This window comes from Lepisosteus platostomus, chromosome 18 (assembly GCF_059453375.1).
Source record: "Lepisosteus platostomus isolate fLepPlt1 chromosome 18, fLepPlt1.hap1, whole genome shotgun sequence".
In the NCBI taxonomy this organism is placed as follows: domain Eukaryota; kingdom Metazoa; phylum Chordata; class Actinopteri; order Semionotiformes; family Lepisosteidae; genus Lepisosteus; species Lepisosteus platostomus.
In genome coordinates, this window is record NC_142628.1 from 6,317,128 (window position 1) to 6,344,434 (window position 27,307).

At 41.6% G+C, this 27,307-nt stretch overlaps 1 protein-coding gene across 2 annotated transcripts; it reads left to right on the forward strand.

The window, feature by feature from the left end:
- LOC148645534 (caprin-1-like) lies at positions 1–27,080 on the forward strand. 2 transcript variants are annotated; one of them, XM_088611988.1, is made up of 19 exons: positions 1–124; positions 2,186–2,368; positions 9,132–9,194; positions 9,607–9,693; positions 10,513–10,751; positions 11,216–11,298; positions 12,174–12,320; positions 12,446–12,498; positions 12,789–12,872; positions 13,308–13,484; positions 13,849–13,957; positions 14,486–14,547; positions 14,817–14,927; positions 17,137–17,286; positions 18,620–18,773; positions 19,252–19,455; positions 19,865–19,971; positions 20,323–20,383; positions 23,297–27,080. In XM_088611988.1, exons 2-19 carry the CDS (start codon positions 2,186–2,188, stop codon positions 23,359–23,361), a joined length of 2,139 nt encoding a protein of 712 aa, XP_088468114.1. In that variant the 5' UTR covers positions 1–124; the 3' UTR covers positions 23,362–27,080. The 2 variants fall into 2 exon arrangements, with proteins under 2 accessions (XP_088468114.1, XP_088468112.1); XM_088611986.1 differs by lacking the exon at positions 1–124 and adding an exon at positions 796–955.
- Positions 27,081–27,307: the final 227 nt, after the last annotated feature.

Consider the following 27,307-nt stretch of genomic DNA (forward strand, 5'->3'; position numbering starts at 1 on the left):
TGTATGTCATGGTCGTGTGTGACATCATCAACAGTAGCAGCTCATTTTGGACAGGCGCTCTGCAGGAGCACTTTGGGTCCTTCTTTCCCCAGGCAGTGACTCTGACGGAGCAGAACTGAACGAGGTACAGAAAATGTGCTCACTTTTAAGTGTGCCTGTTTTTAAAACAGCGCATATAATATAGGGCTGTGATTGTGGCGATAGCATGGACACGAGATATTCCAAAATAAATATGTATTTCTACCCAAAGAAGACGAATTAATTAAAACTCCGGCTCCACGCGTTCTTATATAACAGCAGTCAGCAATCGCTATGAATGTATTTTGTTACTGCAGTTAAGCCTGGTGATCAACTGCCCATAGTGAAATGTCACGCTCTTCGAGAAAGACTACATTAAATAAGCACGGCGTTTTTTTCGGTGTTCTTGAAGTATAACATAAAGTTGCCTTACGTTTTCTACCAATGTAACGTGACACAAACTGTCTGAAGAAGCAAAACTGCGTGTTTCCAGAGAATAATGCAGGCATGTTAAAATGGAAATGCATAGGAAACAGGAGACGAGCTTCGTCTTGCTTGCCTGTTCCGACACTATCGACAAAAAAACCTGCCTTGGAGCAATTTAGATTCAATTTAGAGATATGCGGGTAGGAAATAATTTGGAAATGTGCTCTAGGGAGTTGGAAAATGCCTGTCTCTTTTACTTTTGTTACATGAGGTTTGATACGTTTAACTCAAGTTCAGGCAGATCCTCAGGCAGCTATAACGGGGGCCCTTCCTCCATATAAAGTGTTGCCGCTCCGGTTGGTCTCCCTCAGTTGTCGGTGCGGCCGGCGGGGCGGATCCCAGAAGAAAAAAAAAATAAAATAAAAAGAAAGCAACATCATTACAGACTAAAACAATTTAACATTCAAAAAGTCATTATTTATTCCCTTGTGGATAAATAGAAACTGAAAAGGTAAGCACTCCCGACGAAAATGGAGGGGAACGACGCGTTTTCGGCGGAAGGCGATTGTTTAAAAACACAATGCGTACCCAACCACCTCAGTGGCTTCGCAATTTACAGGCAACTCGTGTGGGGGAAGAGGATTATACCGGCTGTCGTGTGCGGATGATTTTGTAAGATGGTATTTCCTGGGACACTGGCACTGTTGGCTCTTGCTTCCGTTTCCAATGTAACGGCTGAAGTGAGCAGAAGAATGACCGAGAAGAAAGGGAGGGGGTGGGGAGGGTAAGGTCTGCCTGCTGGAGTTTAGGGGCTGCAAATCGGAAGGTTTTACCAGTTTAACGGGGCATCATTGCACGTAACCGGACGGAGAAATCTGGCCTTTCCACAACATGAACTAGCTGGGGGGGGGGGGTGATCTTTCTACGGAAAGTTACTGTTCGTGTTTTAGAGAGTTGGCCATAGATATTTTACAAAGTTTCTCTTTTTTTGTGTAAAAATAAGAACACGCACGCAGACCATGGCCAGCGATTTTCCCTCTGGCTGCTGCTGCTGCTGTTTTTTATTGCTGAAATATACAGTCTGGATGGTGGAGGTATTGTCGTGGATGATGGCTGCATTTTTAATCACGAGTTTCTGTTGACTTCTTTCTGGGGGGGGGGGGGGGGATTCAGTAGGTAGTTTGACTGATTTCAGCCGAAAGAAAACTGAGGGGCAAGAAGGTGATCTCGTTAGTTCGGCCCAGGTAGTTCTGACTGACGTCTTGGCAGTGTGTGCCTTAATTGCTGCAGAGACATTGTTCCGCTAAATGAAGGCCTTTGTTTTGCTGTACTCTCTACCGACCCCTTCTGGTGGAGAAGAGTAGTCAGGCTGCGGTCTGGAATAAAACTACGGCTGTCAAGTGTCTGGTCCCAGCGCCCACTGGCCCGGGCACTCTGATTTCGGTCTTTAATTCGTCTCAAAACGGTTGCTGGATGATGGTAGAAACTTCCCAGGCTCTCGACGCTGTTGAACCGTCTCAGACACCGATGACAAGTCAACAGATCTCACTGCTGTCAAGTCACCCAAACACACTGATGGCTCAGCAGCGCTAAGCCTCAAGTGCAGGATTTCCAAGTCTTCCTGCTGCTTTTCCAGATTAAGATATTGGCGTTGGAGTTGTAGGGTCTGACCAATCTCACTGCAACACTGACTAACCCTTTTTTTTTTGTTTTGCCATCCCTTCCATCCTTGCCTGCTCAGATGCCCTCAGCGACTATTGGCAACAGGACGGTGCAGTCCTCCAGTCCGGAGGTGGGGTCCGCTCCCGGTCCGCTGGGCCAGCTCTCCGGTCCCGGACAGTTCCAGTCCGGGGCTCAGACGGAGGCCATGAAGCAGGTGCTTGGTGTCATTGACAAGAAAGTCCGTAACCTGGAAAAGAAAAAGGTAAAGTCTCAGGTGGAGTCAGGACAGCCATCACCTGGGAACCCCCACACACTCTGGTGAAGTGGTCCTTGTTAAGGAAATGGCATTTGCAACAACATGTTTGCATATCACACAGTACTGTCTAGAGGGGTTTGTGTTTCTGGGACCTGTAAGAGTGTTAACTCTTTCTGGGTGCTGGGTGCAAAGCACACAGCACTGCCTTGTGTGTGTTAACTAGTTTGAGACTCACTGATGGTGTGACATCATGGAGGGGTTCTACTTTCTGCCCCCTGGTAAGGGTATTTTAGTAAACGGATGTAATCATTATCAGACTTTTAAGGGAAAAAAAAACATTTGCCTAAGAATGCATCTGGTAGGAAGGCACACAAACAAGAATGTTGAGACTTTCCTGAATCTTATGCATCACAGCATTTATAGTAATGTCAGTACAATTTAAGAAATGTCAGGTATTTCTTTGCAGTCATGTCGATCCAACATTAGTCTTGACAGATAAGAGTAAAAACGGGGTGCATGGTTAGACAGTGTGGGTTCATCTGTCTGATCTCTGATCTGTTTGTCAGTTTCTTACATTTTCCATTTGTCATCGGCAGCTGCAGTATAATTTGGTACTTAGCTGCAGGGATTTGACTTCTGGCTGGGGACTGAGGCGTTGAGTTAATGAACCTTACATCACTTCGCTGGACCATTAAAATAAGGCATCTTTATGTTTTAGATGTCTTTACAGAGATGGGGGCTCCCCCCTTTCTCGCTAAGCGATACCATTTTTTTTTCCTCCAGGAGTTCTAGGTAGTTTTCGCTTCGGTGGCTGTGTGGAAGAGGTTGTATTGCGGCATTACCGGGGTTTTAGGCATGTTTTCCGTTGTGCTTGCTTGTCCGAAAGTCCTGCCTGTTGCTGTAATTTATCGGGTGTAAAAGAGCTGAAACTTCTAGAAGAGGTCGAGGCCAAGGTGCGGCCGGCGAGTTTTACATTTCAATTTGAAGAAACGTGAATCATAAGATGGATAGGTTGCGAAACATATTCGCCGATGTGTACTGTGGAACAGGCCTTTGTCGTCCGAAGTGATCTGTTTTATTCGAAATTACATAACCAGACCGATTTGATCTGAAGATAAAATTGCACAGCTGCCATCAGAAACGATTCGTGGACGCTTTGAGGCTGGAAACGCATCTTTTTCTTCTTTGGTATTTTATTAAAATCGGCGACTCCCCTGAACGTTGGCACCAATATAATTAATCGGAAGGTTTTAAGGAAGAAAAACTATTTACGAGGCCTCTAAAATCCTGCCGTATTTTTCCTTTTGTTTCCTAGCAGTTGGTTTGAGGCCGTTAGTGCGCGTTTCCGTATTCGAAAACAATTTTTTTTTTTTAATCAAAGAGAACGTGATGGTAATGTTGATTATTCCCCTCGGTACCTGGATTGGAGACGTGTCGGGTGGTATCTGGGGGAGTTTGTTTACAAGCGCGCGTCCCTGCGCCTCTGCTAGCCCGTGCACATGGGCTGAAACCCACAACATGGCGGCCGGGTCAGCAGGCAGCGCTTGAGAACGGGACCGCAGAGCGATTCTGTGCGAAATACAAAACAGCAGGGAAACCGAATGGGGGAGGGGTGTTCTCCCCTCCCCGTTCAGTGCTGAGCCGTGTATTGTCTGAAACGGTGGCGAATAAAGCACGTTAAGTTAAACCATTACAGAATATACGTTCTTGTAAGTTTGCAGTAGTCGACTCATAAGTGATATTTATTCAGGAAGTATTGATTCAGGGGCATTTTTTCCTCCTGTAGTAAACTGTTGCAGACGCCTCCATTGGCCCCACTTGATTGCAGACATGTTGAAGTTCAAGGTCCCACCTCAGTTACAGAGTGAAAGTTTAATTTCTACCTAAATGCATCTCAGGAGAGTGAGTTTGGTTACAGGTGGCCACCATATTGCAGACTGAGCCGTTAAAGAAACTTAATTTTCCAGAAAAATAGCTTTTAATAAAGGAACATTGGTGACTGATTACCTTGTCTAATCAATATTCCAACTCAATTGGCTTGTCAAGGTTTAGACAAGGACCTTTTACATTTATTGATAAGTAGCTTTCTTTGCCCCTCTGAATGAGCTCTTAACCTTTTGGAAGAATGGAGGACAGTGGTCTTGAAGGGAGCCCCACAGTGGCATGGGTGGTTCCTGTGAGTTTTTGCCAGGTGCTCTAGTTTTCTCTAAACTTTAAAATACCTGCTGTGTGTATTAACTGGTGTGTCTAAAGTCAGATGTATGCCCTGCAATGAACTGGCATTCCCTGTCAAAGTTATAGTCCTGCCTTGAGCCCTGCATTTCCAGGGTATTCTCTGGGTTGCTGCGATCCTTTAATGAGCAGCTTTCTGATTGTAGATAGCTTTGGAGAGCTGTGCACTGAATGGTATGTCTTTAACACTAACATCTTGAACTGTGGTCCAAGAATATGGATCTGGAAAAATATAATTATCATTTTTTATAGTTCATGTCCATACTAATCTATTTCTTAATGCGTAGTCAGACTTGATTTGCATAGAACTCTTATCTTATGAGTTTTCTCTAGGAAAATAAGGGGCTGTGGACTGACCCTGTACAACAAAATGAGAAATTCACCTTACTGTTAATGCAAACATTTTTTAGGTATGGGTAAATGTTGAATACTGTAGAGAAATGTCTGTGCACATTTTCTATTGTTTTTGGAGGAAGATAGCCATATATCCCCTTGAGATTATTTCAGTCACAGTCTAGTTGTTATTAAACCTTTTATGGACATGTTGTTCCTAAACGAGCTACAAAATAAAGCATTTTTGCTTTATCCTAGCATCACGTCTAATGTTTAAAGAGCAAGTGTAATATGAAATCATAATTGTTTTCACGATCACTTGAAATTACATGTAATATCTTTTACATTTTTGTTGAAACCCTGTGCCACATTAGACCTGCCATTGGGGGAGATAAGTCAACTTATTGTTCAGTGTTGATCTTCACCTGTAATTCTTTATAACTTGGTGTATAATAATAATTGTCTAGTAATCATTGTATTGTAAGTTTGTATACATTAAGAAGCAGCTGAAATTAGTGATATCTTAAGTATTTAATTATTTTTGTATAAAGGAAGCTTGTATATAAAAAAAACTAGCCCGAAAGAGGCCTGCTTTATATTAGCAAGTTGATTGCTAATTATGAGTTAATTAAAACTAGAAATTACCTATTCATTTGTTGAAAGTCTGTTTTATTGATTTGACAAACTTTTTTTTTAATCCAGTGCTTGCATCTGAATTAGGATGTATGTAGTCTAAATCCACATTACCCATCATGACAGCTGAAGTGATCTTGAACTTTCAAAGCTTGAATGCAGACTTTTGGATTAGGGTTGGGACAGTGATTAATGATTATTTTATTGGATTTAAAAACAGCAATGATTACAGTCCGTTAAACCTTTGGTCAAACCAAAGAGCTCAGCCAAACATCTTTATTGTTTTAATACTACGGGATGCGTTGTAATATGCTGTTGGCTGTTACTTTTGTTTTTTCTCGCATTCCTTGCATGGCCTGTGCTGCTAGGAAGACTGGACTCCCCCCCCCCGGGAGAAACTTGTATCTTAGCAACCACAAATGTGTCGGATTGATATCTGTGCAGATCCTTGTCTAGTGATCATTTGGAACACGGATTGCTTTTTAAAGGGACAACACTCAACCTATAAAATGAATAGGTATGCATGTGATTAGATGTGAATTTTGTATTTGTTTTGATTTAGCACATGTTGTACTGGATTGAAACCTATGGCAGGGCCTGTGTGCTTTCTAGATTCCTTTAGAGCAGAAAATCCTATTACTCCAATTAAACCAGCCAACCATCTGATTTAAGAGCAGGAGACACCATTAGTGGGGTACCACAGGGACCTACCTGTGACCACTGCACTCAAATTATATGTGGTTTATTTTCTGTCATCATAATCAGTCATGCTTGCGAATGTAACCAAAATAACCAGTTTAATTAACAAGCTGCATAGTCAAAGTTGAAGATTGGACAAGCATCTAGTAGGTGACCTAAAGTATGGAAGTGTGGTATTATATGAAGATAACACAAACATGAACTGTTGATGTGAAATGGAAGTCAGTCTTCAGGATGCTCCATATGGAAAGGACTTGGGTGTTTGTGGGCATGATTTCATTCTTCTGAACATTGAGGGGAAGCAATAAAAACTTTAATGAATTTTTTTTTTAGTTATACAATATCCTTGTTGTAGAATAGTGTAACTACATGATTCATGATCAGTTCCCTGTACTGACTGTCTAAAGAACTGGACCTTTTTTGTTTTTAACAGAGAAGACTACAAGGTTCTGGATTCAGGCTTTCAGAACATTGAGATGCATAAACTGTCGGCTTAATTGACTTTTTCAGAATCGGCACTGAATCACAAACAAGGGGGAGTTAAATGCAGAAACTGAATGAAAGTTTTCCCTTAAGACTTGTGGAATTCTGGAATAAGCTGCTGAGCTATGTTGTTGAAACAGCTGGTTAACATCCTCAGATGATGTAGCTGCCATTAACTAGATGTGCAGAATGACCAGCTCTTCTTTGTAACGGGTGCTATGAGTTGTGGGAAAACCTACACATGCCTGAACCTTGCAGGACTGGAGTCGGCTCACTCTTGAGAGCAAAAGCTGCAGCCATGACAGTGGGAGATCATGGGTGGAGGCTGGTGTTTCATTAGAAAGGAATCGGTTGTACAGCAAACGCAGTTGTGCAGCATTGATGTTCTGACTTTATTTGCAGTGCGTATCCTTATTTGTACTTTATTGGAGGGCATAATCACTTTGTTTTGACAGTTTTTGCCGTAATATAGAATACTAAAATAAAACTCGCAGGTTTTTACAACTGTAAAAGCCTTGATCTGTATTTTTCTTTAATTGTCAGGGCAGGTTATTTGTGAAACAAGAATATGCTTATTTAAGGGAACCCCTATTCCAGGTGTTTAGTAATAGTAGGTGGCCGGTTATGTAGCCATTTTTGATTCTGAACTTGAACCACAGATATGATGTATTTCGCTCACGGAATCGTCACATTTTATTCATCAGATATCTTTCATTGATAGTTTGCAGAGGATTTAATTCTTTTCTTTTTTGTAAAAACCTCAGCCTATTTGGTGTGTTGTGCTGTTCTGTTTAAGCTGTATGCTTTGCTTGATTTCAAAGTCGGGCAGACCCTCTTGAAAAAGGTTCACACACGATCATTGTGTAACTTCCATTTCAGATGACTGAAAATGTAGCTCCATAGTTTTGCCATAAAGGGCAGCTCTTGGTGGAATGCAGATGTTTGAGTTCACCAACTCCATAAGGGCTTGTTGCAGTGGAAATATTATGGTAAAATAGTGAAGCTGATGAGAGCAAATTGGATTGTAAAACTAGTCTGCAGCTGTAGGATGTAAGTGCATACCTGCAATGAACAGTAATCAAGTAATCGGTTTAAAAACATAAGTGAAATAGCCCATTGTGATACAACTACCCAGTTTAGAATAGCCAATTGCACATTTTGCGTATCTCTGCATACAGCTATGAAGCTTGCATAAGGGGGGAGGATTGAGGAAGTGCAGACAGACTCCTCTAACCCATCCACCGTCAAGCCACGTGTCTTTTAACATGTGTCAGCAAACCTTTCCCTGCCAACCTTATTCTGTCCCAGATAGTGCAGCAGTTTATCCTAGCTGCACAGATAGACATCAAAGACACTTCTGTTCATGCCAATTGTGACCTGTATCATCAGAAAAGGAAATGATTCAGTATTTTCAGTTCAGGAGCTCCTTACAAGCATATTACAAAGAATTAGGGGTTTTGGTGCTGTTATTATACCATGGCTTTTATAGTTGTGCTAATAATGTGTGTATCAATCCGGAAAGCATTGGGCATACGTAGTTGCCATGTTTTTAAATTTACCTAGAGTAAGTGCTTCTGCTTGGCCCCTTTCATAGGGGCAATTAATTGGTTATTGTGCTTAAAACTAACAGTTTGCTCTTAGTCCATGATAGTTTGTAATGTCATGAAGCACTGTAGTACATTCATGTACTACATCCAGGGCAGAGTCTTCACATTCTGTAAAAGTTTCTAGTTGCAGTGATTTTGCTCCTCTTGGCTGTAAAATGAGTTCAGTTTAGCCTGCTATGTGGTTAAAGACCTGGTATTAAAAAGTATGCTTTCTGGTGACATTTTTATGGCATTTCTAAGGTAATATTCATGTAAGATTGTAAACTTTCATTGCATACAATCCTATTCCGCTGGTGTTGCCTGGACACCAGCCTAAAAAGTGAATTTTGGGTTGTGCCTTGTGTTCCTAAATTGTTCCTAAAACTAGATGCACCACTACCTCTTTAAGTTTTGAGTTAAATGTTTTTACCTTAATCTGTAATTGCTTATTGTTGTTAGATCAAGCACATTTTAATAAAATTAATTGCTTTTTAAGTATAGTATGAGTTTTCCAGTAATTTGATGCATAAATTGTAACTTAGATGTTTTTTTGTGGCTTTATGTGTATTGAGTGTGCAGTGGGCAGGCAGATTTGTTACTTTTGATTAGAATTACATAAAATATTTTGGAATTTTAGGTAGGAATGGTGTTCAGATTAACATTTGGTTTTGGTCAGTCTTAGGGGAAAGGGTAACACTTTGAAAATACAACTCATTCTCTTGATTACACCAAAGGTACAATTGAGAAGTTTGGCAGTTAAATTTTCATTACACTTTTGACAACTCTATGCAATTTCCCCACAGAGCAAACTTGATGACTATCAAGCAAAGCTGAACAAAGGAGAACGCCTCAACCAGGACCAGCTGGTGAGTGGAATCTACTGTGAATATTTGGGGTTTATGTAGATTTGAGACTCTTTAGTTCTTTCTAAGACTTTGATCAAATCCTAAGGGCTTGGACCTGAGAGGAAAGCTCTAGATCTTGTTTTGAATTCACCTATCCTTTTATGATACACACATTTTTGTAAACTCTTATTGTAGTTTTAACATCCTGATTTGTTCTGGTATGATCTCTTTCAAAGATGACCTTTCTTGCACTCAAAAGCATCTTTGTCTCAGTACTCCTTGCAAATTTGTGCTAAATAAAGATTTATTGGTTCTTCCGTTCTCTCTTGATTATTTTGGCTTCATAGATGATATCTGGTTCTACTGAAGTATGATAGTTTTCCTGCAGAGGCCTTGTTATTTGACTTTTTATTCCTTTTCTGTTGGTGTTTAGGAGGCAGTGTCCAAGTTCCAGGAGGTGGTAAACAACCTCGACTTTGCCCGGGAACTGCAGAAGAGCTTTCTGGCTTTGGGACAAGATGTAAGCAGACAAGGTGTCAGGTTCACAGATGGCTGCTCTGTGCTTTTTTTTTCTCCATTTTCAGTAACAGCTGCACCAATTAATGCAGGCAGCTGTATTTGAGAAGTTCGGGGTTCCAGGGTACCTGCCATTTTCAAAGTTTCTCATTTGACTGAGCTGTCCTACAGCTGCATTTTTGGAAACCTTCCAACCGCAGGTGACTATTGCAGCATGAATGACCTGTCTGGCTGGTAAAGGCGCTTATTTGCTATGGTTTCTAGTATCTGAATTTTTAGAGATGTAACCAGTGCCGTGTTTTCATGGCCCTTCAGTGCAGGATTTCTAATCCCATTTTTTTCTGGGGTTCAAAGAGTTTTTCCCAAATTCATCGTTCCCATGCTCTTAAGAAAGTGAGAGGGGCTGGGAGCTTGAATAGGGAAGCAGTCCGAGGTGGTTTATCCAAAGTTAGAGTAGGGAGCTGCATCAGCATACAAGCTGCAAAGGAACGATTAATGGTTAAAACAAAGACTGTTTCTGCAGTAAAGCCTTCTTTATTCTTTTTTTGTATAGAACACCTACTTTTCCTTCTTAAAATGTACAGTTTATTCCCTTATCTGGCAGATATGCGTTCATTTCTGTTAGTGGTATGTTCTGGCACCCCGCCGCAGGTTGATGTATGGTGTACAGTGTTATGTCATGGTCTTCTAGCCTAGTGAGAAATGGAGAGGAAGAAGGTGCAGGACATGCACACTCAAAGATGAAGTGTGTGCAGGTGTTCCAGTAACACTGCCGTGCGTGTAGGCCCCGTGTCTGGCAGTAACGTGGCTCTGGGCCCCGCAGATCCAGAAGGCGGTGAAGAAGGCGGCGCGGAGGGAGCAGCTCCAGAGGGAGGAGGCCGAGCAGAAGCGCCTCAAGACGGCGCTGGAGCTCCAGTTCCTGCTGGACAAGCTGGGGGAGGAGAGCGTGCGCAGCGAGCTCAAGCAGGGCGCCGGCGGCACCCCGCTGCTCAGCGACGAGGAGCTCGCCGCCCTGGACGAGTTCTACAAGCTGGTGGGGCCGGAGCGCGACCAAAACATCAGGTGACAGAATGATGTGGGGGAACATGTGCTTCCAGACATGAAGTACTTACTTTCTTTAGTGTGATTTATTGAATCGCAGAGAATGCTCGGGTTTATATACATCATGATTAAGTTCATTTTGAGGTGTAATGTATTTAGTTGTGGGTAAATATCATTGTAATTATGGTATCTGAATTTCATTTGGAATGAAATTTGAGGTGTTTCCAGTGCAATCAGTATAGATGATGAGTTCATTAAAAAGATGTATACCACTTTTTTAAGAATCAGTGGGCCTGAATGGTTTTCACACCTCTTCGGCCTTTCTGGTAAATAGTGATGCTGCTTAAGAAGTATTAACCAGATTGTTGTGTGACGTAGGATGCCTCAGATTTGCTAAAGTCATGTGTAATATCCAAAATCTGTCTTTTTGTATGTTAAAAGGTTGGCCTTTACCTATTGTTTTGTGCAATGACTTGCTTTTGCAGGCTGTGTGAGCAGTATGAACACGCATCCCTGCACTTCTGGGAGTTGCTGGAGGCGAAGGACAAGCCTGTGGCAGGAACAACATGTAAGTTTACTCTTGGGGTCAGCCATTGAGGCCTTACTCTTCTGGCTTCCATAAATTGGTGGCCTTACAAAACAGATTTTCCAGTCCTTCTGGCACATTGTTGTAGTTGTATTTGTCATGAGGCTTTTCTCGTAAAATTTCTCTCATGGAAAACCATTCAGCTGAGTCCCTCTATCTGGAGTACTGATCATTGCAGAGATGTTTTTGCCTTCATTAATGGGACTCTCTCACTCTCTCACTGCTTGCATTGGGGAACCCTTTACCGACTTGTCCACTCTAGCTTAATGCTCGTTTTCTGGTCATTTAACATAATGACTGCACTTCTAGACCTTTTTCAGAGGTGGGGATGTTTTTTTATTTAAAGCCCTTGGCCCAGAGGGACAGAAACTGCAGCATTCTGTGCCTGTGCCGAACGCAGGCTGGCTCTCCTGAGTCAGCAGCTTGGCGGGCAGCCAGTTTCCTGCCTTCAGCAGCCAGCGCAGAGCCTGTGCTGAGAGAACTGCCTGTTGAGCACTCTCTGGAATTCTGTAGGCGACAGCATCAGCACAGCTGTGCTGGTGGCCTTGCACATTCCACCATGTTCACATTTGCAGTGAGCACCTTTATTAAGCCACTTAGCAGGTTTGTCATAAAAAAAATTTTGGGGAAAAAGACTGCAGGCAGTGGTAGTATGACATAACTTAATGCAATAGAAATATCAGTTGTGGTAGCACCCAGGTTTGGGAAGAGAAGCCTTACAAAATATGGGACTTAGACACTTACTCTTTACCTTTAGGCTTTTGTTAATCGGTGATGTACAGCTTCTGTGAGCATGACGTACATCTTTGTGCATCGGTCAGCATATTAAGCACAGGGTTTGGTCTTGCTCCCCCCAGACAAAGCACTGAAAGAGACACTGGACAAGGTTCTTCAGAGTGGGTATTTCGACAGAGCCCACAACCATCAGAACGGGGTGTGCGAAGAGGAGGAGCAGCCGCCAGCAGTGGAGGCCTTGGAGGTGGAGGAGCAGCCAGCAGAGCCAGGTAAGCTTTCGTATTTGATGCTGTGTGTTAAACTTATCCACTGAAGAAACGCAACGCCTCTTGATAAGTTGCTTCCCCCCCCAGTAGAAGCATTGTGTGACAGTTGAAACTTTCTCCTCTTTCAGAAAGTGAGGTTACTGAGGATTACACTGAACCCAGTGAAGTGGAACCCACAGAAGTAAGTGCTGTTCTCATTGGCTACTTTCCCTCAACTGCTCTGTGATAATGCACTACTAAGCCTTTATTTGTTTTGTAACCATTCAAACTGAGTGCAGTTTGCTTCTGTTTTTATGCACTTTAGCATGTGGAGTACCATGAATTTGAGAGAGGGCAATAGCCAGACTATTAACTTTTCAGAACATAAACCTTTTATCTTGTTAAAGACCAATTTACCAATCTCCCTATGTTGAGGAAATGGACACTTCATGCGGGGGTGAGTTAACATGCTATTTAATTGTCCCTTTACAGTTTGTCAACAGACAGTACATTTCAGAGGCTCCATATAGCAGCAGTGACAAAGAACAAGGAGATGAATGGAGTTCGGAGACAGAGGTATGATGGCTAGAATGCTAATGGTGCCATTCGTTGCGGGTTCTGTGTTCTTTTTGAGCATTTCTGAGATCTAAGGGAAGTGAAGACAATTTCAGTTTTGCTGACCTAAATTATCAGGTAGTCCAAAATTAGTTATAATTACAGAAAGTTTATTACAGTTGTGACTGCATTTAGAAATACATTTGCTTTTTTAGCTTGTGTGTGTATATATGTACACATTTTGAACCTTGATAAGATTTATCCCTGGTGATGATGAACACCCCAGGCAGATGTGCTGAAGGCAGTTTCCAGTTTTCACAATACATGAAGTCATGAATTGTGACTCCAGCTGAAAGGAAACAGGACACTTTGACCTCCAGTCTTAAGCTGTCTAGCACTGCGGTAATGATAGCAGAAAAATTGCAGCTAGGGTTTTACTCAATGTTTATCTTTTAGGTTGTTTGTGCCATTCAGCAGCAGCAGCAGCAGCAACAGCCTGTGCAGCCAGCACCTCCCACAGAGCCCCACACGCTAAACCCCGTTGCCCCCACGCCTCCTGCGGACCCTGTGGTCAGGAAGCAGCGGGTACAGGACCTCATGGCACAAATGCAGGGCCCCTACAACTTCATGCAAGTGAGGACTCGGCTTTTACCGTTGCATATATACACTGAGTATGGATTAAAAACATGCAGCTTATTGTTGGTGAATTCAGAAGACTTTACTGTTGTAGCACCGAGACTGTTCAAACATTAATCCTAGTGAAATGAACATATCTGAATATCACATATGTAATTTCCATGTTTTTAGGCATGGCTTGGTTTTTGTGGGGGGCTGTAATTTCTTTGTGGATCACACTCATTTTATAGACCCTTTGGTTGAGCAACCTCTCTTGAGGGTCTTGAAGCACGCAGAGAAGGTGGAATGATGGATTTAATTGTCTGTATAGGATATAGCTTTAACGGATGTTGATCCTTTGCTTGATGGTTGCTGCTCCCAGGATTCCATGCTGGAGTTTGATGGCCAGGCGATCGATCCAGCGATTGTGTCCGCACAGCCCATGAAGCCTGCTCAGAGTATGGAAATGCCACAGATGGTCTGCCCCCCAGGTAGATGGTTATGATGCGTTTTCCCCCATTGCCTGGAATTCTGTCCTGAGATTATTTTTTTTTAATGCGTTTCAGAGTGGTGGCTGCATCTTATTCTAAGTAGGACCATTTTATTTTGATAGTGCTAGACACTTTTGGTTAACTGAGTAATTAAAAACATTAATTTGGCTGAAGGTGTTTTGGTAAGGAAAGGGCCTTCGAGTTATAATTGCAGTTCAGGTGTGTGAATTGTATATGATAAATCCTTAATGGTGTAATAGTACTATTGAAATAGTTTACAGTATTCTATGAAATTACAAAATTACATGGGTAGAAATTTTCTGTGGTTCCACATGTAGTCGTAGCTCTAGTTTAGAAATCTGTTAAGTATGGTCTTCTAGCTTTGAAGAACACGAGAAAGTAGTAGCTTTGTATGCGGGAATCTTTTGGGAGAATATTTCAATTCACTTACATTATCAATTTCTTCTTGTAATATTAAGGGTTCAAATCTAAATGTAGGATTCCTTCTGGATTATTTTTTTTGTACAGTTCATGCTGAATCCAGATTGACACAACCTAACACGGTACCTGTACAGCCAGAAGCCACACAAGTAAGTTTAATCTTTTTACTTTCTAGGTTTAATGTGCATCTCAAATGTTTTTAAAAATCCTTTGAATCTTTTTGTGACATTGGCAAGTTTATGAAGTGGCAGAGCTTCCATTATAGCCTAGACCTTTGTTTCCAGCTCAGCATTGCAGATTTCTTTGGGTTTTATCCATCACTGAAGAATTGTACGTTTTGTAAAGTAGAAGTAGGTGCTGCACTGCCACATTGTTTGGAGAGTTTGCATCAAAACACTTATTTTGACCCCTTACTCAGGTCCCCCTGGTCTCCCCCACGCCTGAAGCTTTCTCTGCAACGCCACCTCTGTATCAGCCATCACACACAACAGATCCCCGACCGCAGACGGAAAACATTGACCCGATCCAGGTGAGAACATCTTATCGTGCTTTGCAGCCTGTGTCTGTTAAAATTGATCACTTGAATTAACAATTTTAGCACCATTAACTAGTAAGTGGAGTTCTTAGGTGGTAAGGTTCTAAGCTGGAGTGGCTCAGCTGGCAAAGGTTATTATTGACCTATGTGACCCAGATATTGCAAGCCTTAGCCTGGGTCATATCACTGGGGGACAGTGACCAGGATTTCCTCGACTGGTGCATTGTTGCCAGTGCGCCCCCGGTGGTGGAGGCGGGCTTGGTCGTCTAGGGCTTTCTTTGCTTTTGGAGTGGGGAGAAATGGCATCTCCTGTGACCTCCGAGGTGCTTGCAGTTGTGTTGGCAGGATACCACTTCTTCACTCATCACCAGCTGTCCTGCCGAACACTTGGGAGTTTACAGTAAGTCAATAGATGGATCGCTTGATGAGTGGTCAGATCTGGAGAGGGGGCTTTTCCACATTCTCCCCATGCAGTACAGGAGCTGTTGCTGTTAGCTGAGACCTAGAGAAACCATCTGCTATTCTAAATTTGTGAAAGATAAAGGGTATGGGCTGAATTTAAACCTTCAGAGGGATATCATGCATCTGGTCCTGAATAAGTTTTACTATGTAAGTGGATAAACGAACACGGGAAGTACAGGAGAACAAGTTTTGGTTAAGGAATAGGTTCTTTAGTTGGTACCAAGGTGAGTACTAAAGTTTCAGTGCACGTCTGTTGACTTAAACTAAACACGTTATATTGAGAAAACCGTTCCCATCGGTGAGGGAGCGGTTCACTTCTTGATGTGTGAAGGGAGATGCACAGTTTGCTCTTCCAACAGATATGTTCAGCTCTTGGGCGAATGGAGAAAGTAAACCCTGTTGTAGTTCTAACAAGAGGCTGGACTGCAGGTAAAGTGGGTTATGGACCTGTGAGGGTGAGGAAAGGTGGTTTTGTTATACCAGGAATGGTCCTGCATCACGTTCCCCCTGTAGTTCTGTTCAGCTTTGGAACAGAAAGGGTGCACAGACCTGACTACAGGTGGCTGATGTGTATAGATCTTCCACTGTCACATGCCCAGTTAAAGGGGATCTGACACAATCAAGTGTCAGAGGTGGGAAAACAATTGCATTGTATAATAATCCTATATATAGATTACTGGAAAATGTTTTGCTCAGAGCTGCAGTATGCATTTAATTAGGCACAATTTTTCAGATTTGAGGGATGTTTATGATTCATGGCATTGATAGGTTTTTGTTCAGATGTGACCTGGATATGCAAATGAATGAGACATTAGAAAAACATAAAGCATTAAAATATGATGTTCTGCACCTGCTTTGTTCACGCATTTCCACTGCCACGGTCCGAGGGGGTGCTGTGTTGGGGTTTTGTCATCATGCACAAAACCTACACTCAGACCACAGTACCTTCTGTAAACAAATTGCTCTGTCAAGATAGTACGGTGCTCTTTGTAATAAGCATGTATCATTTTATCAGATTTTGAATAACTCATTTAATTTTTGTTGTGTTGTCTGTAAAACGTTTCCACTAGAATACAGCCAGAGCTTCAGCAGCCGGGCACCGTATGTTATGTGATTGTTTTAGTTGCATCAGACAGTTTAGTTTTTGCAAAGCAGTTTGTATAGGATTAGATGATTTTGTTATGTAGAATTAGAAAAAATTGACAGTCTTGTGTGTACATGCTTGCAGGAACCGGTTATGTTCCCTCTGTATTTTTCAATCAAGCCAAAATGTCTGTGCCTTCAGTTATTGCAGAGTTTTTAAATTTAAATATCTTAAACTTACCTAGTAACTGAAATGTTAGGTTCAACGGCCATATAGTACTGTAGAGATTAATTCTTGTGAAGCGATTATAAGATTTGGATTTAATAAGATCACTTTATTAGCCATATACAATTTTTTGTATTCGGAATTTCTTTTTGCATGCCCCAGCTTGCTCTCCATGAGACACTCAGGCACACAGACGGGGAGAGAAGCTTGGGGTCAGAGCGCAGGGTCGGCCATTTATACAGCGCTCCTGGAGCAGCTGGGGTTAAGGGCCTTGCTCAGGGGCCCAGCGGAGTAGGATTCCTCTGCCGGCTGCGGGATACGAACCCCACGGGCGCAGATCCTTGGCCACAGTGCCACCTCTCCGTCCCAGTGAAGCTGTGGGTGTTGTGTGGCATGTTTGTATTGATTGGAGCTGTGTCTGTGACTCCCCAGGCCTCTATATCGTTGACGTCGGAGCAGCCCCCTGCCTCCTCCGCCTTGCCTGCAGTGTCCCAGCCCCAGGTGTTCCAGGCTGTGCCCAGCAAGCCACTCCACAGCAGCGGCATCAATGTCAACGCTGCCCCATTCCAGTCCATGCAGACGGTAAGGAAGCTCTCTGCTTTAGCAGGCATCCCATTCCACCCTCTGCTGCAATGCACTGACCTTTGTGTGGTCAGCTTGAAATGTTATTTGTTTCGTCTGTTTTAATGTCAACGGGTTCAAGGTTTTTTTCACCCCTTATGTACAACTTTTAAATTGTTTTTAGGATAGTGACAGAATAACCTGGCCTTTTTGACAAGGTAAGATTTCATCTACAGTAGTAGTCCTAGTTCCAGATCCTGCATTCGGATTCCATAGGTTTTCACAGGAATTCATGACCCTCATAGTTCAGGTATGATGCCTAAGCAAACTGAATGGGTTTAGATTTGAACCGTTTTGACTTCACAGCATAACTAACTTAGGTTTTCTTACCCCCCTCCACTGATGGCACATAAATGCCTAAATCTGGCACAAGGTTGATCTGTTCTAAGCCTTAAGCTATATCTGTGGTGAATGTATCATTCACTGTGGATGTATGAAATGATTAAGCTGGCCATGTCCCTGGATGACTTCAGCTGCTGATGTGCAATACTGCATGACTGCTTGCCAGGCTAACACTGGGCTTTGTTTTTGGTCTGATTTGCTTTAATTGGGATTTTAAAATTTGAAGCTCTTTTTTCATTTATTTTCAGAATCGTGTTTAATATTGCTTATACATTTACTAGTCTCTCACTGGACCAAGTTTGGAAAGGCCAGTGTTAATCATTTTTTGGCTGGTCCAGCTTCACCTTTAATAATGTGGCACTACACTGGGAGGATAACCGAAAAATCCTCTTATTGATGGAAATTTAGAACTAAAACTGAATATTTCTCTTTCTTCTGGGAAGACCTAATGATGCATTAAGTAAAAAGTGAAACTCAAAGGCCTGATGAAATTGCAGATTGACACTATGAAGGGAAATAAGGACCTGTAGATGTTTCTCTACCACACCAGCCTGGAAGTCATTTGCGAACCTGAAGCCTGAACCAGCTCTGTCGTTCTGAAGGCACTCGGCACATTTCACGAGTAACTTTCACAGACAGCTGGGAGGGCCTGGCCGTAGTTACACCCAGCTTACCCCAGCAGTGCTTTGCCAGTTACACCGTGCCTCTTGTGTAATCGTGGTCCCAGGTGTAAGGTGATAAGCTCATCCTGTACTCTTAGAAATGGCCTTTTGCTGGTTGGCCCATTCTCCCAGCTCCTAGAGGCAAGTCAATTTTACATTGTATACTTTGTGGCTTGTAGATATTTACCCTTTTGGGATCATAGATTCTTAAACAGAGGCCTGATTAAGTACCATACGGTTTATTCTTCAAGAACAATAACCGTGATGTTGCTTGTGCTTTGCTTTCCCAGGTTTTCAATTTGAATGCCCCCGTTCCTCCTGCCAATGAAACGGAGGCCTTGAAGCAGCCAAGCCAGTACCAGACAAGCTACAGCCAGAGCTTCAGCAGCCAGACGCAGCACCAGGTGGAGCAGCCTGAGCTACAGCAGGAGCAGCTGCAGTCTGGTGAGGGCAGGGAGAGGGCTGTTGGCAGGGTCTTGTACTTGTGACGTCACGGCTAAAAGTAGGAAGGGCCCAGCTAAGCCCCTTGGGACCTCTGAAGAGCAACTTTGAAACCTGCTAGCTAGGATTCCACTGCTTGCAATCTGTTACACCAGTGTGCTGTTCTTGGAAACATGGAAAACTTTTTTAGCTTGACTAATGGAGCTCTGACGCATTTATCTTTCCATGTTGGGGTGAATATTTTTCTAAGGTCCAGCAGATATCCAGATTTGTTTTTAGTTTTAAGGAAAATAAAAGAAACAAACAAATGTAAAAGCCCTCTTAAAAAGAGCTTTAAGTCTGTAGTATATTTGTACTAATTGCCATTTTCTAGACCTGTTTTTAATCTCAAATCTCACAAATGGCTGTAGTGTTCCATTTTATTTTTTTTTGCCGACTGAAGAATGGGAAGGTGCTAATTAGATGTCCTGTTGTTGTCTAGTTGTTGGCGCTTTCCACACCCAAGACCAAACCATCCCGACCACAGCAGGTCACCAGCAGCTGTCCCAGCAGCCTCCGCAGCAGGGCAGTGGCTTCGCCCGACCCGGCCAGTCCTTCTACAACAGTAGGGCCATGTCTCGTGGGGGACCCAGGAACTCGCGTGGCATGATCAATGGCTACCGTGGACCCTCCAATGGCTTCAGAGGTGCTTGGGCTATCACTTACGCAATTAAAACTTAACACCAACCCTAGCAAACGTCTTTATAGGCCGTGCAGTCCTGGATTAGAACAGGCTTCCTTTTCATGCTTTTGAATGTGGGTACTATTGATTCTATACCCACCTAACTTAACATGTGATCCAGTAAAAGGAATGTTGTTGGATCTTTTGCAGCTGATTTAGCCAGTTGGAATGGCTTAAATGACTAGAGTACTGTTTGTGTTTGATAATTGATCAGTCTTTCTCCATTTAAAGGAGTTCATCCTAACTGAAATGTCTAGAATCCAGATCCATGAATCTTTCATCTTGATCCGACATGGGCATTGTAAGATCTCTGTACCAGGAAGGTATTAACAGTTGAGCGGTTCGTGTGATACTGTCAATTTGTTGCATCCAGGTGGCTACGAAGGTTACCGCCCCTCTTTCTCCAACACTCCAAACAGTGGCTACGGACAGTCGCAGTTCAGCACGCCTCGCGACTACTCCAACAGCAGCTATCAGCGGGTAACGAGAGACTCCGTCTTCTGCATCAGCGGTCACCTCTAGTTAGAGAGTAAAAACGTTATTCCTGTGCAGTAATTATCGTCTTGAAGTAATACACTTTTGAGTTACAGAAAAAAAAAACATTTTGACCTTTGAAATTCTACATATCTGTGGAAATTGTGGTTGAAGGGGCTTTACGGGGTTTTATTAAATTTTCAAAAGCATTTTAAACCAGTTCTTGGTTTCTGGTTATGGTCTTTAACAGGTGCCCTTTTCAGTTCGTTATTGGTTCCGGCGTACGAAGTGCTTTTGTTCAGATGATGTGCAGCCCATGCAGGAGTGTGTGTGACTGCTTTTCTCTTGTCTTCCCAGGATGGGTACCAACAGAACTACAAGCGTGGAGCCGGCCCGGGGCCTCGAGGTTGCTCTCGAGGTAATGCTCAAGTGATGCGTTCCTAAAGGCTTTCGGACTGGAAAACTTAGGCCACACTAAACATTAAGATGAGAATGCGGTTTCCCCTGCCCACTTTTTTTTTTTTAAACTCATCAGTGGTATAAACCTTTTTTTTTTTTTGGCTGTTTAATCAGAGTTGAGCCTGCTTTGATTACATTTAAAAACTATCGTAACGTTTTAATGAGGTTAAGCTTGCGCCAAGCATCTGAACATCTCTTTTGCATAAAGAAATTAAGCAAGCCTGTTTTAAAAAGGATATTCCTGTACACTTGAAAGATTTTCATTAATTTATTTTTTTGTAAAAAAAGTAAATCGCAAAAAAAACTGCCACTGCTGGTCCAAATCCTGGGAGTATTTCACCTCCTCTTGGTTATTGCCAATTCGTTTATTTTTTTCATTACATTTTAAAGAGACTCCCACAGGTTACTCAGTTTGTAAATTGATGTTGCTTCTTGAGAGAAAGTTTCAATAAAGATGTGTTGCATTACCTGCTGTCTGCTGCTCAGTTTCTTTTCATTGTCCCTGTTCCTCACTTTTTTGGGGCTCTGTGTGTGCTGGAATTTGCAGCAAAGTCATGCGCCTAATTTTATGTTGCTCAGGCACTCCATTCACTCAGTACAGAGCCTGGGAATGCCTGAGGTTTTCTACTAACCATTGTTTTGAGGTGCAGGACTTTACTGGAATTAAAGGTGTCTTTTGCTTTCCTGTTTTTCTTCTGTTCAGTTGCTCTGGCCTGCATTACAGCAAGCTGCATTTACAATAAGCTGTGTGAGAAAGGAGCTGAATCTTTTGCCTGAGGATTTTCAGTGTTATTAGTTATTTTTTGTTTAGTGATTACTCTCACCTCTGATGGGACAAAGCCTTTTATCGTAGCCCTAATATTTTCCTCTATGTAGAATTTCTCATTATTTTCCTTGGGCAACAGATTTTGACACCCTCTCCAGCCAGTACACATTGTCACATAGCTTTTGCCTGCAGGGAAGAATAATTATAAATCCAAATGGAAAATGTTACCTTTTCTTTTCAAACTTTTGCATCTCCAATTGTAAAATATTTCCATACCAAGATTGTCCAAAACAGAATTTTTAACACATAAAACACTCAAGTTACATATTCCTACCTTTGACAATTTTCTCAAGTAGCTCCCTATCTCATCCAATACATCTTCATAATACTTTAACTAAATGGCACAAACTTTTTATTTTGTGCTAAGAGGAACAAGTAATTGGACCTTCTCCTATTTGAAACTCAAAAGCAATATGCACTAGAGAAGTTGATCTATCCATTTTTGGAAGAGATGGGTTGCAACACTGAAATAAGGACTATATTGAGGAACATTTACATTGTGCTTTAGTATTGAAAGTAATTTTATAATTGGAATTCTAGTGGCCAATTGCCATTTCATTTTTCACTATTGTGTATAATGTGGTTTAATTCTAATCTCCCTTTTCTTGATTTATATTTGGGGTATTTCAGTAACCTGGGACAGGGGCGTTGTCTGGGAAATGCAATTAAAGTATCGGCTACCAGCAAGTATATTTACAGCTTTAACTTACACTGGCATGTCTGCTTTGGCTTATTTTCCAGATGCTTTCTGTTGCAAACATTGTTGCAAGTGTAGTGCCATGTTAGACTGTATTGGAATTGAAGATGTAGATGACCTGTAATTTTGTTCATCTTAATTTAAAGGTGTCCTTGACACTGGTTCTTGATCATCTCCCATTCTGTAAGGCATGAGTGGTTTACTTGGAAAAGTTTTCCATGTTGGGGAAAAATCTACAACTAGTGCTTCAGGAAGTGCGATGATTGGAATTGGTACTGAAAGCTTAGTTCAATTTGGCTCAAATAAAAGCAGATTCAAAAAGTCTCTTCACAGTTTCCCCCATAGAAGGCTTTTCCTAGACCACAGTCTTGGACATTTTTCTTGCTCTTTAAAGGATAAAGGCACCTTGCTGGGTTATCCACATGCTGGTTTCCTTGCACTCGCCAGTTCAGTCTCTCCAGCACATGTGGATCATTATCGCGATTATGCTTGTCCAATGTACTATGAAATGTGCCCGTCTTAATTCTTTAATCATTTCACAAAACGGTGTCCTATTTGACAAACTGCAATCGATAAGCTTTAAGCACTCCCTTTTTCTTCAGAAATGGACAATTGTATGTAGCCAGCAGGACAAGCCACAACCACCTTTTACCTTGTGCCACCGAAGTACAAAACTCCTTGTGACCCCTGTCTGAGAATTTGCTAACCTCATTGGTCAGAGAGGGATTTTTAAGAGTCCTCACTTTAAGATGCAAATAAAGCTAAAGTCTTTTGTGGAAAATAAAATCCCTACATTTTGAAGCACTCTGCTGTTCTGGAAGACTATTTGCCAAAGGCTTCTGTGTAGGTACGACTGTACATCCTTCTAAGACAATTTTCATCCTCCGAGTTTTTCATTTCTCTTGTTAAAGCTTTTTTTTTCCTCTGTAGTTTCTACCCTTCATTTTATCGTTCAGGAAGGTCTTCACTGCCCAGACAGAAGGGATACAAATGTAGTGTTTAACCCCCACTGGGGAAGAGAACTACTGAATTTTTGTTAGGTCTCTTATATAAGACTGTCCTTTGTGATTCATTTAGTATAATTCAATCGAGGAATTCCCTTTATTGAGTTAGTCGTGCTCTTCTTCACATTTTTTGGTTTTAAACTTATTCTTCAGTGTATTTCATGATCTCACTAGATCAACAGACTCAATAGAAGCTCTGGAAAGGAATCCTTTCCTGTGACATGAACGAAATACTGCACGTCTGGTTATGTGCATGTGACGTCCATTTATTCTGTGCAAAGCACCTTTGAAAGGAAGTGTGTGGCGGGGCTCCAGGGTTAATGTTTTGTTTTTTGTGGTTTGCAGGTCGTGGGGGACCATACAGGCCTGGAAGAGGGATTCCCCACATGACGGCTCAACAGGCTAATTAACACGGACTTCGCTGTCAGTATCTGAAACCTTGTAACACCTACTCTCCTCCCAACACAGGACGCACCCCTTCCTATCCCGGTTCTTCAGATCCCATGAACATCTGGTCACTGGTGCAGACCTAACCGTGCTTTTTATGAGTCATTCGCCCACTATGTGGGAGGAAGGATCACTGGCGTCTGCAGAGCAACATCCCCACAGGATCTTTCTGTAAAACCCAAAGTTGTCCCTCAATCCTTCGCTGTTATGACCTTTACAAAAATGAACAGGAAACATTTTGTGCCTTTATCATTAAAATGATTTGTAGATGATCGCAGATTGTCCAGAAATGTGAAAATGGTTAAGAAGGACATTCTTTTACTATAGATTCAAATAAGCCCTTGAATCCCCAGACTTCCAAGACCTGGAAGCCTTGTCAAGTTGTTTTCACATGACAGCTCTGTCAACCCGTCATGCAGGCACTGCTGATAAACTCATTTACAGTACAGAAACTACGAATTTGTATATTGGTATGCAACAAATTTGCAAAACATACAGCCAAGCATGGACGTAGCTCATATGGTACCAATAAGGTGCATGGGCCATGAAGATCTCAGAAAAACGCATGGCAAACTACAACCCTAAGGAGCACATCTGAACTTCATGGTAACTTTTCCCTTCAAGCTGCTGCTAGACTGCACATTCTATGTATATAATGGAAAGCTGCATATCTTGGAACAGGATAGGGGGTGTCAACATATAAATTAATTAGCATTTACAGTACCAAGCTAATTAGGAATCCCATGTAGTCTGAATATGATATCAAATTCTGATTTCATCTGTGGTCTCAACCAGCCTCATTTCTCTGGTTCTAAATCCCAATGTTTTTTCTTCTTCAGTATGGCAGTGTCTCAAGGCAGACTGGTTAAAGTTGGTGAGAGATGCGAAAGTGGGAAGCAATCGTTAACCTTATAAAGAGCTTACCATTTGTATGCAATTGCAGTAAAGTGGACCAGATAGAACCTGGAGCTTGTTCTGCTGTCGCAAAGCTTTTCTTTTCAAGGCAAGTCATTAAAAAGTTAAAGCAAAAGTCTTGCCTAGTATTAAGAGTCAGATCAGATATCTTAGGATGAATGGACTTCCATATAGTTGCCGGGCATTTGACACTGGAATTACATAACACTGTTGCTTTCTCCACCTTTTTTTCTAGTAGCATTTCGTGTTGATCAGACGAGGACACATCTCACTCATATGATGTGCTTAATGGGTACACTGACTCTCCAGTATTGAGTAAGCGCCCACTGAACATCACCACTTTACTGATGGCATAATGTGGCTGTGGACAAATGTGAATGTGGTTGAATTGTTAAAAAGCTTGAAGCAGGTGGGAAAAAGTATTTGTAGGCTCCACTGCACACTGCCATACCTTGTATATTATAGTTTTTACATTCTCAAAGTTTTGTGCTCCCTCTTGGATATTGGATAGTGCAAATAATTTAACTACTCCAAGTATTTTCTCCTTTAGTGCTTTTTTTGTGGCTTCTTGACAGTCAGTCGGGCACATTGCATGACAGCACACTTTTGTTATAACACATAAACAAATGCATTTCATTGATTTAAGTCTTGTGTCTTATTCCGTTTATCAGGCTAGTGTTTCTTCAGCTTATTAAAACCTTTGTTTCTGCTTTTCTCAGGTGTCAATGCACTGTCGGGTCCTGAATTCCTTGCTACAGTACTGTTATTTAGATAAGAGATGAGCTGGAAGGAGGACCTATCATGAGTCTTCCTTCTATGTACTGTATTTAACAATGAAAGAACCCTCCTGTCTTTTAGATCCTCATTTGTTTTGCAGTGTAAAAGGGAACAAAATTAAATGTAGCCAACAGAGTGCTTCTGTTGCTCACATGCATCTGTTTGCCTGTAGGAACAGCACTTGGAGAGTGGAAAGGGTTTCTAGGTACTTGAATTATGAAGGAAATATTTTCTTTCCCAACAAAGCTGACAGAAACTCTTGAAAAAACCTACACAGTGTCTGATGCTGTTTGCCACTAGATATTTATGCTATACCCCTGTAAGTAGTATGGCAGAATACATGAGAAAATGTGAACATCATTCTGTAAATAAAGCCTTGAAGATGTGCCTGTCATGGATCATTTGGGCTATAGGGGCCCCTTGTGACTTCATGGAAATTGCAAAGTGTTTACACAAAGGACTGCTAATGCAGAACAAAACCACCTGTAAATTCTAGTAAAAAAACCCTTACAATTTACATGATTTTTTTTTCCAATAGAACATGTAGTAACTTTTGATTTGAAAATTTTAGCACTATATACACAGTTACTATAACTTGAGTAGCCATAGTAAAAGAAAAAAAAACCTTGTGGTAACATACATTGAGCTTTTTTATGAGTGTGTGTGTGTGCAGTTCTGAATGTGACACATTTGCCACTTACAGCCAAGAATGATCCCTGTACAAATAAATGCCATGCTTATGGGAAGTGTATGGTTTTCCCATCGGCCCTCTGTATCTGTAAGCCTCTTGTGTTGGTCCAACTGGTTTGTAGGCTGGGCTGTCAACTGCTAACTGTGCGTTCAATTCCTGCACCCAGTGGCAGGCATTTCAGAAACTCCTTGCTCCACCTGCCTCCAGAAAAGTAAGATTACAAACTGGACCACAGACAACTTCTGTCACAGCACATTGTCAGTGACTTGATCTACAGTCATACTACCTAGTATACTTGCTCAAAATTAAATTGACCAATTCATAGACTATAGGACAGCTGTTTGGTTTCTCTTCTTTCACATGGTGAAGATGAAAGCTTAAGACTTGGGTCATTAAGCATTTTTATGAAGTGTAGGACTGCTTGAATTTGTAGAATACTGGTACAATGTAAATTATATTTGGGTTGAACAATTATGGAGGAATATTGTTTTTAATTCAGTCTGGATGCAAGAACACAATAGCTGCACTTATTTGATTGATCTGTTGAAAGCCTGAACATTAAATGTGATTTTCTGAGAATAGTGATAGAATTGCAATATACAGTATAAGAGTGTGTACACTCTGATACATTACAGCTAATCTACCAGTTCAAGCAAGTATCTTCAGACTCTTAACTGAACCCATTTCTTTTGGGATGAGAGGTCAGATACCTGTACTAGAGATTTTCAACATCATTTCAATTAATTTTCTGGGTTTAGATTTTTCCACGCTCTTTTAATGTAATAAACGATGCTGTTTATGTTTTGATGTACTTTGAAATGTGGACCGTAATGAACTCCATCTTTTTGGCTCTAGGAGGTGTTTAATTGAATTGATAAGGGTAGAGTTCAGCTTTCAATCTTTCAGTCAGTACACTATATGATACCGTATTGATTCGATGTAATTGGCCGATTCTAATAATTTAATAATTAAACCTTTTAGGTCTACTTACATGGAGCTTGGCCTTCAGTGTCAAGGGGCCTATTTTTAAGTGTGGTTGTAGTGTACTGAGAATACCACTGATCCATTCAGACATTTCCTTGCAGTTCAGTTACTGTATTGTATACTGTACTGTATACTGAAGAGCGTGAACTGCGGTACTTTTTAAATTAAAAATCTGTAAATGCCAGTTTCAGTGGTTTTGATTTGGTCAAGTCAGCTTAATTTTGAACTGCCTGGTATACTGGTGGCATTGTGATGTAGACCAAAAACATCTGTGGAGTCCTGTGGTGGAAAAAAATAAAAGGTGTTTTTATAAAACATGTGCGTTCTCAATTTTTCATAGGCTGATTCAGTTAAGCAGGTTTGATGTCATGGCATGTATTTTAACTGCCGAAGCACATTTCATTCTTTTTTTCATAGTAATTAAGTATCTTATAAATCACACATCTAAAAACATTAAATGATACAGATAAAAACTCCTAGCTTATTTGCTTGTTTGTGGATCCATAACCATTTCTTCTGTACAATCATGGGTTCGGTCAGGG

Bases quoted from the DNA above. Each gene is read 5' to 3' on its own strand.
- LOC148645534 (XM_088611988.1), top strand. From the start codon at position 2,186: ATGCCCTCAGCGACTATTGGCAACAGGACGGTGCAGTCCTCCAGTCCG. The intron at 12,321-12,445 runs GTAAGCTTTCGT...CTCCTCTTTCAG, and splicing joins GGAGCAGCCAGCAGAGCCAG to AAAGTGAGGTTACTGAGGAT. The intron at 17,287-18,619 runs GTAAGGAAGCTC...TTGCTTTCCCAG, and splicing joins CATTCCAGTCCATGCAGACG to GTTTTCAATTTGAATGCCCC.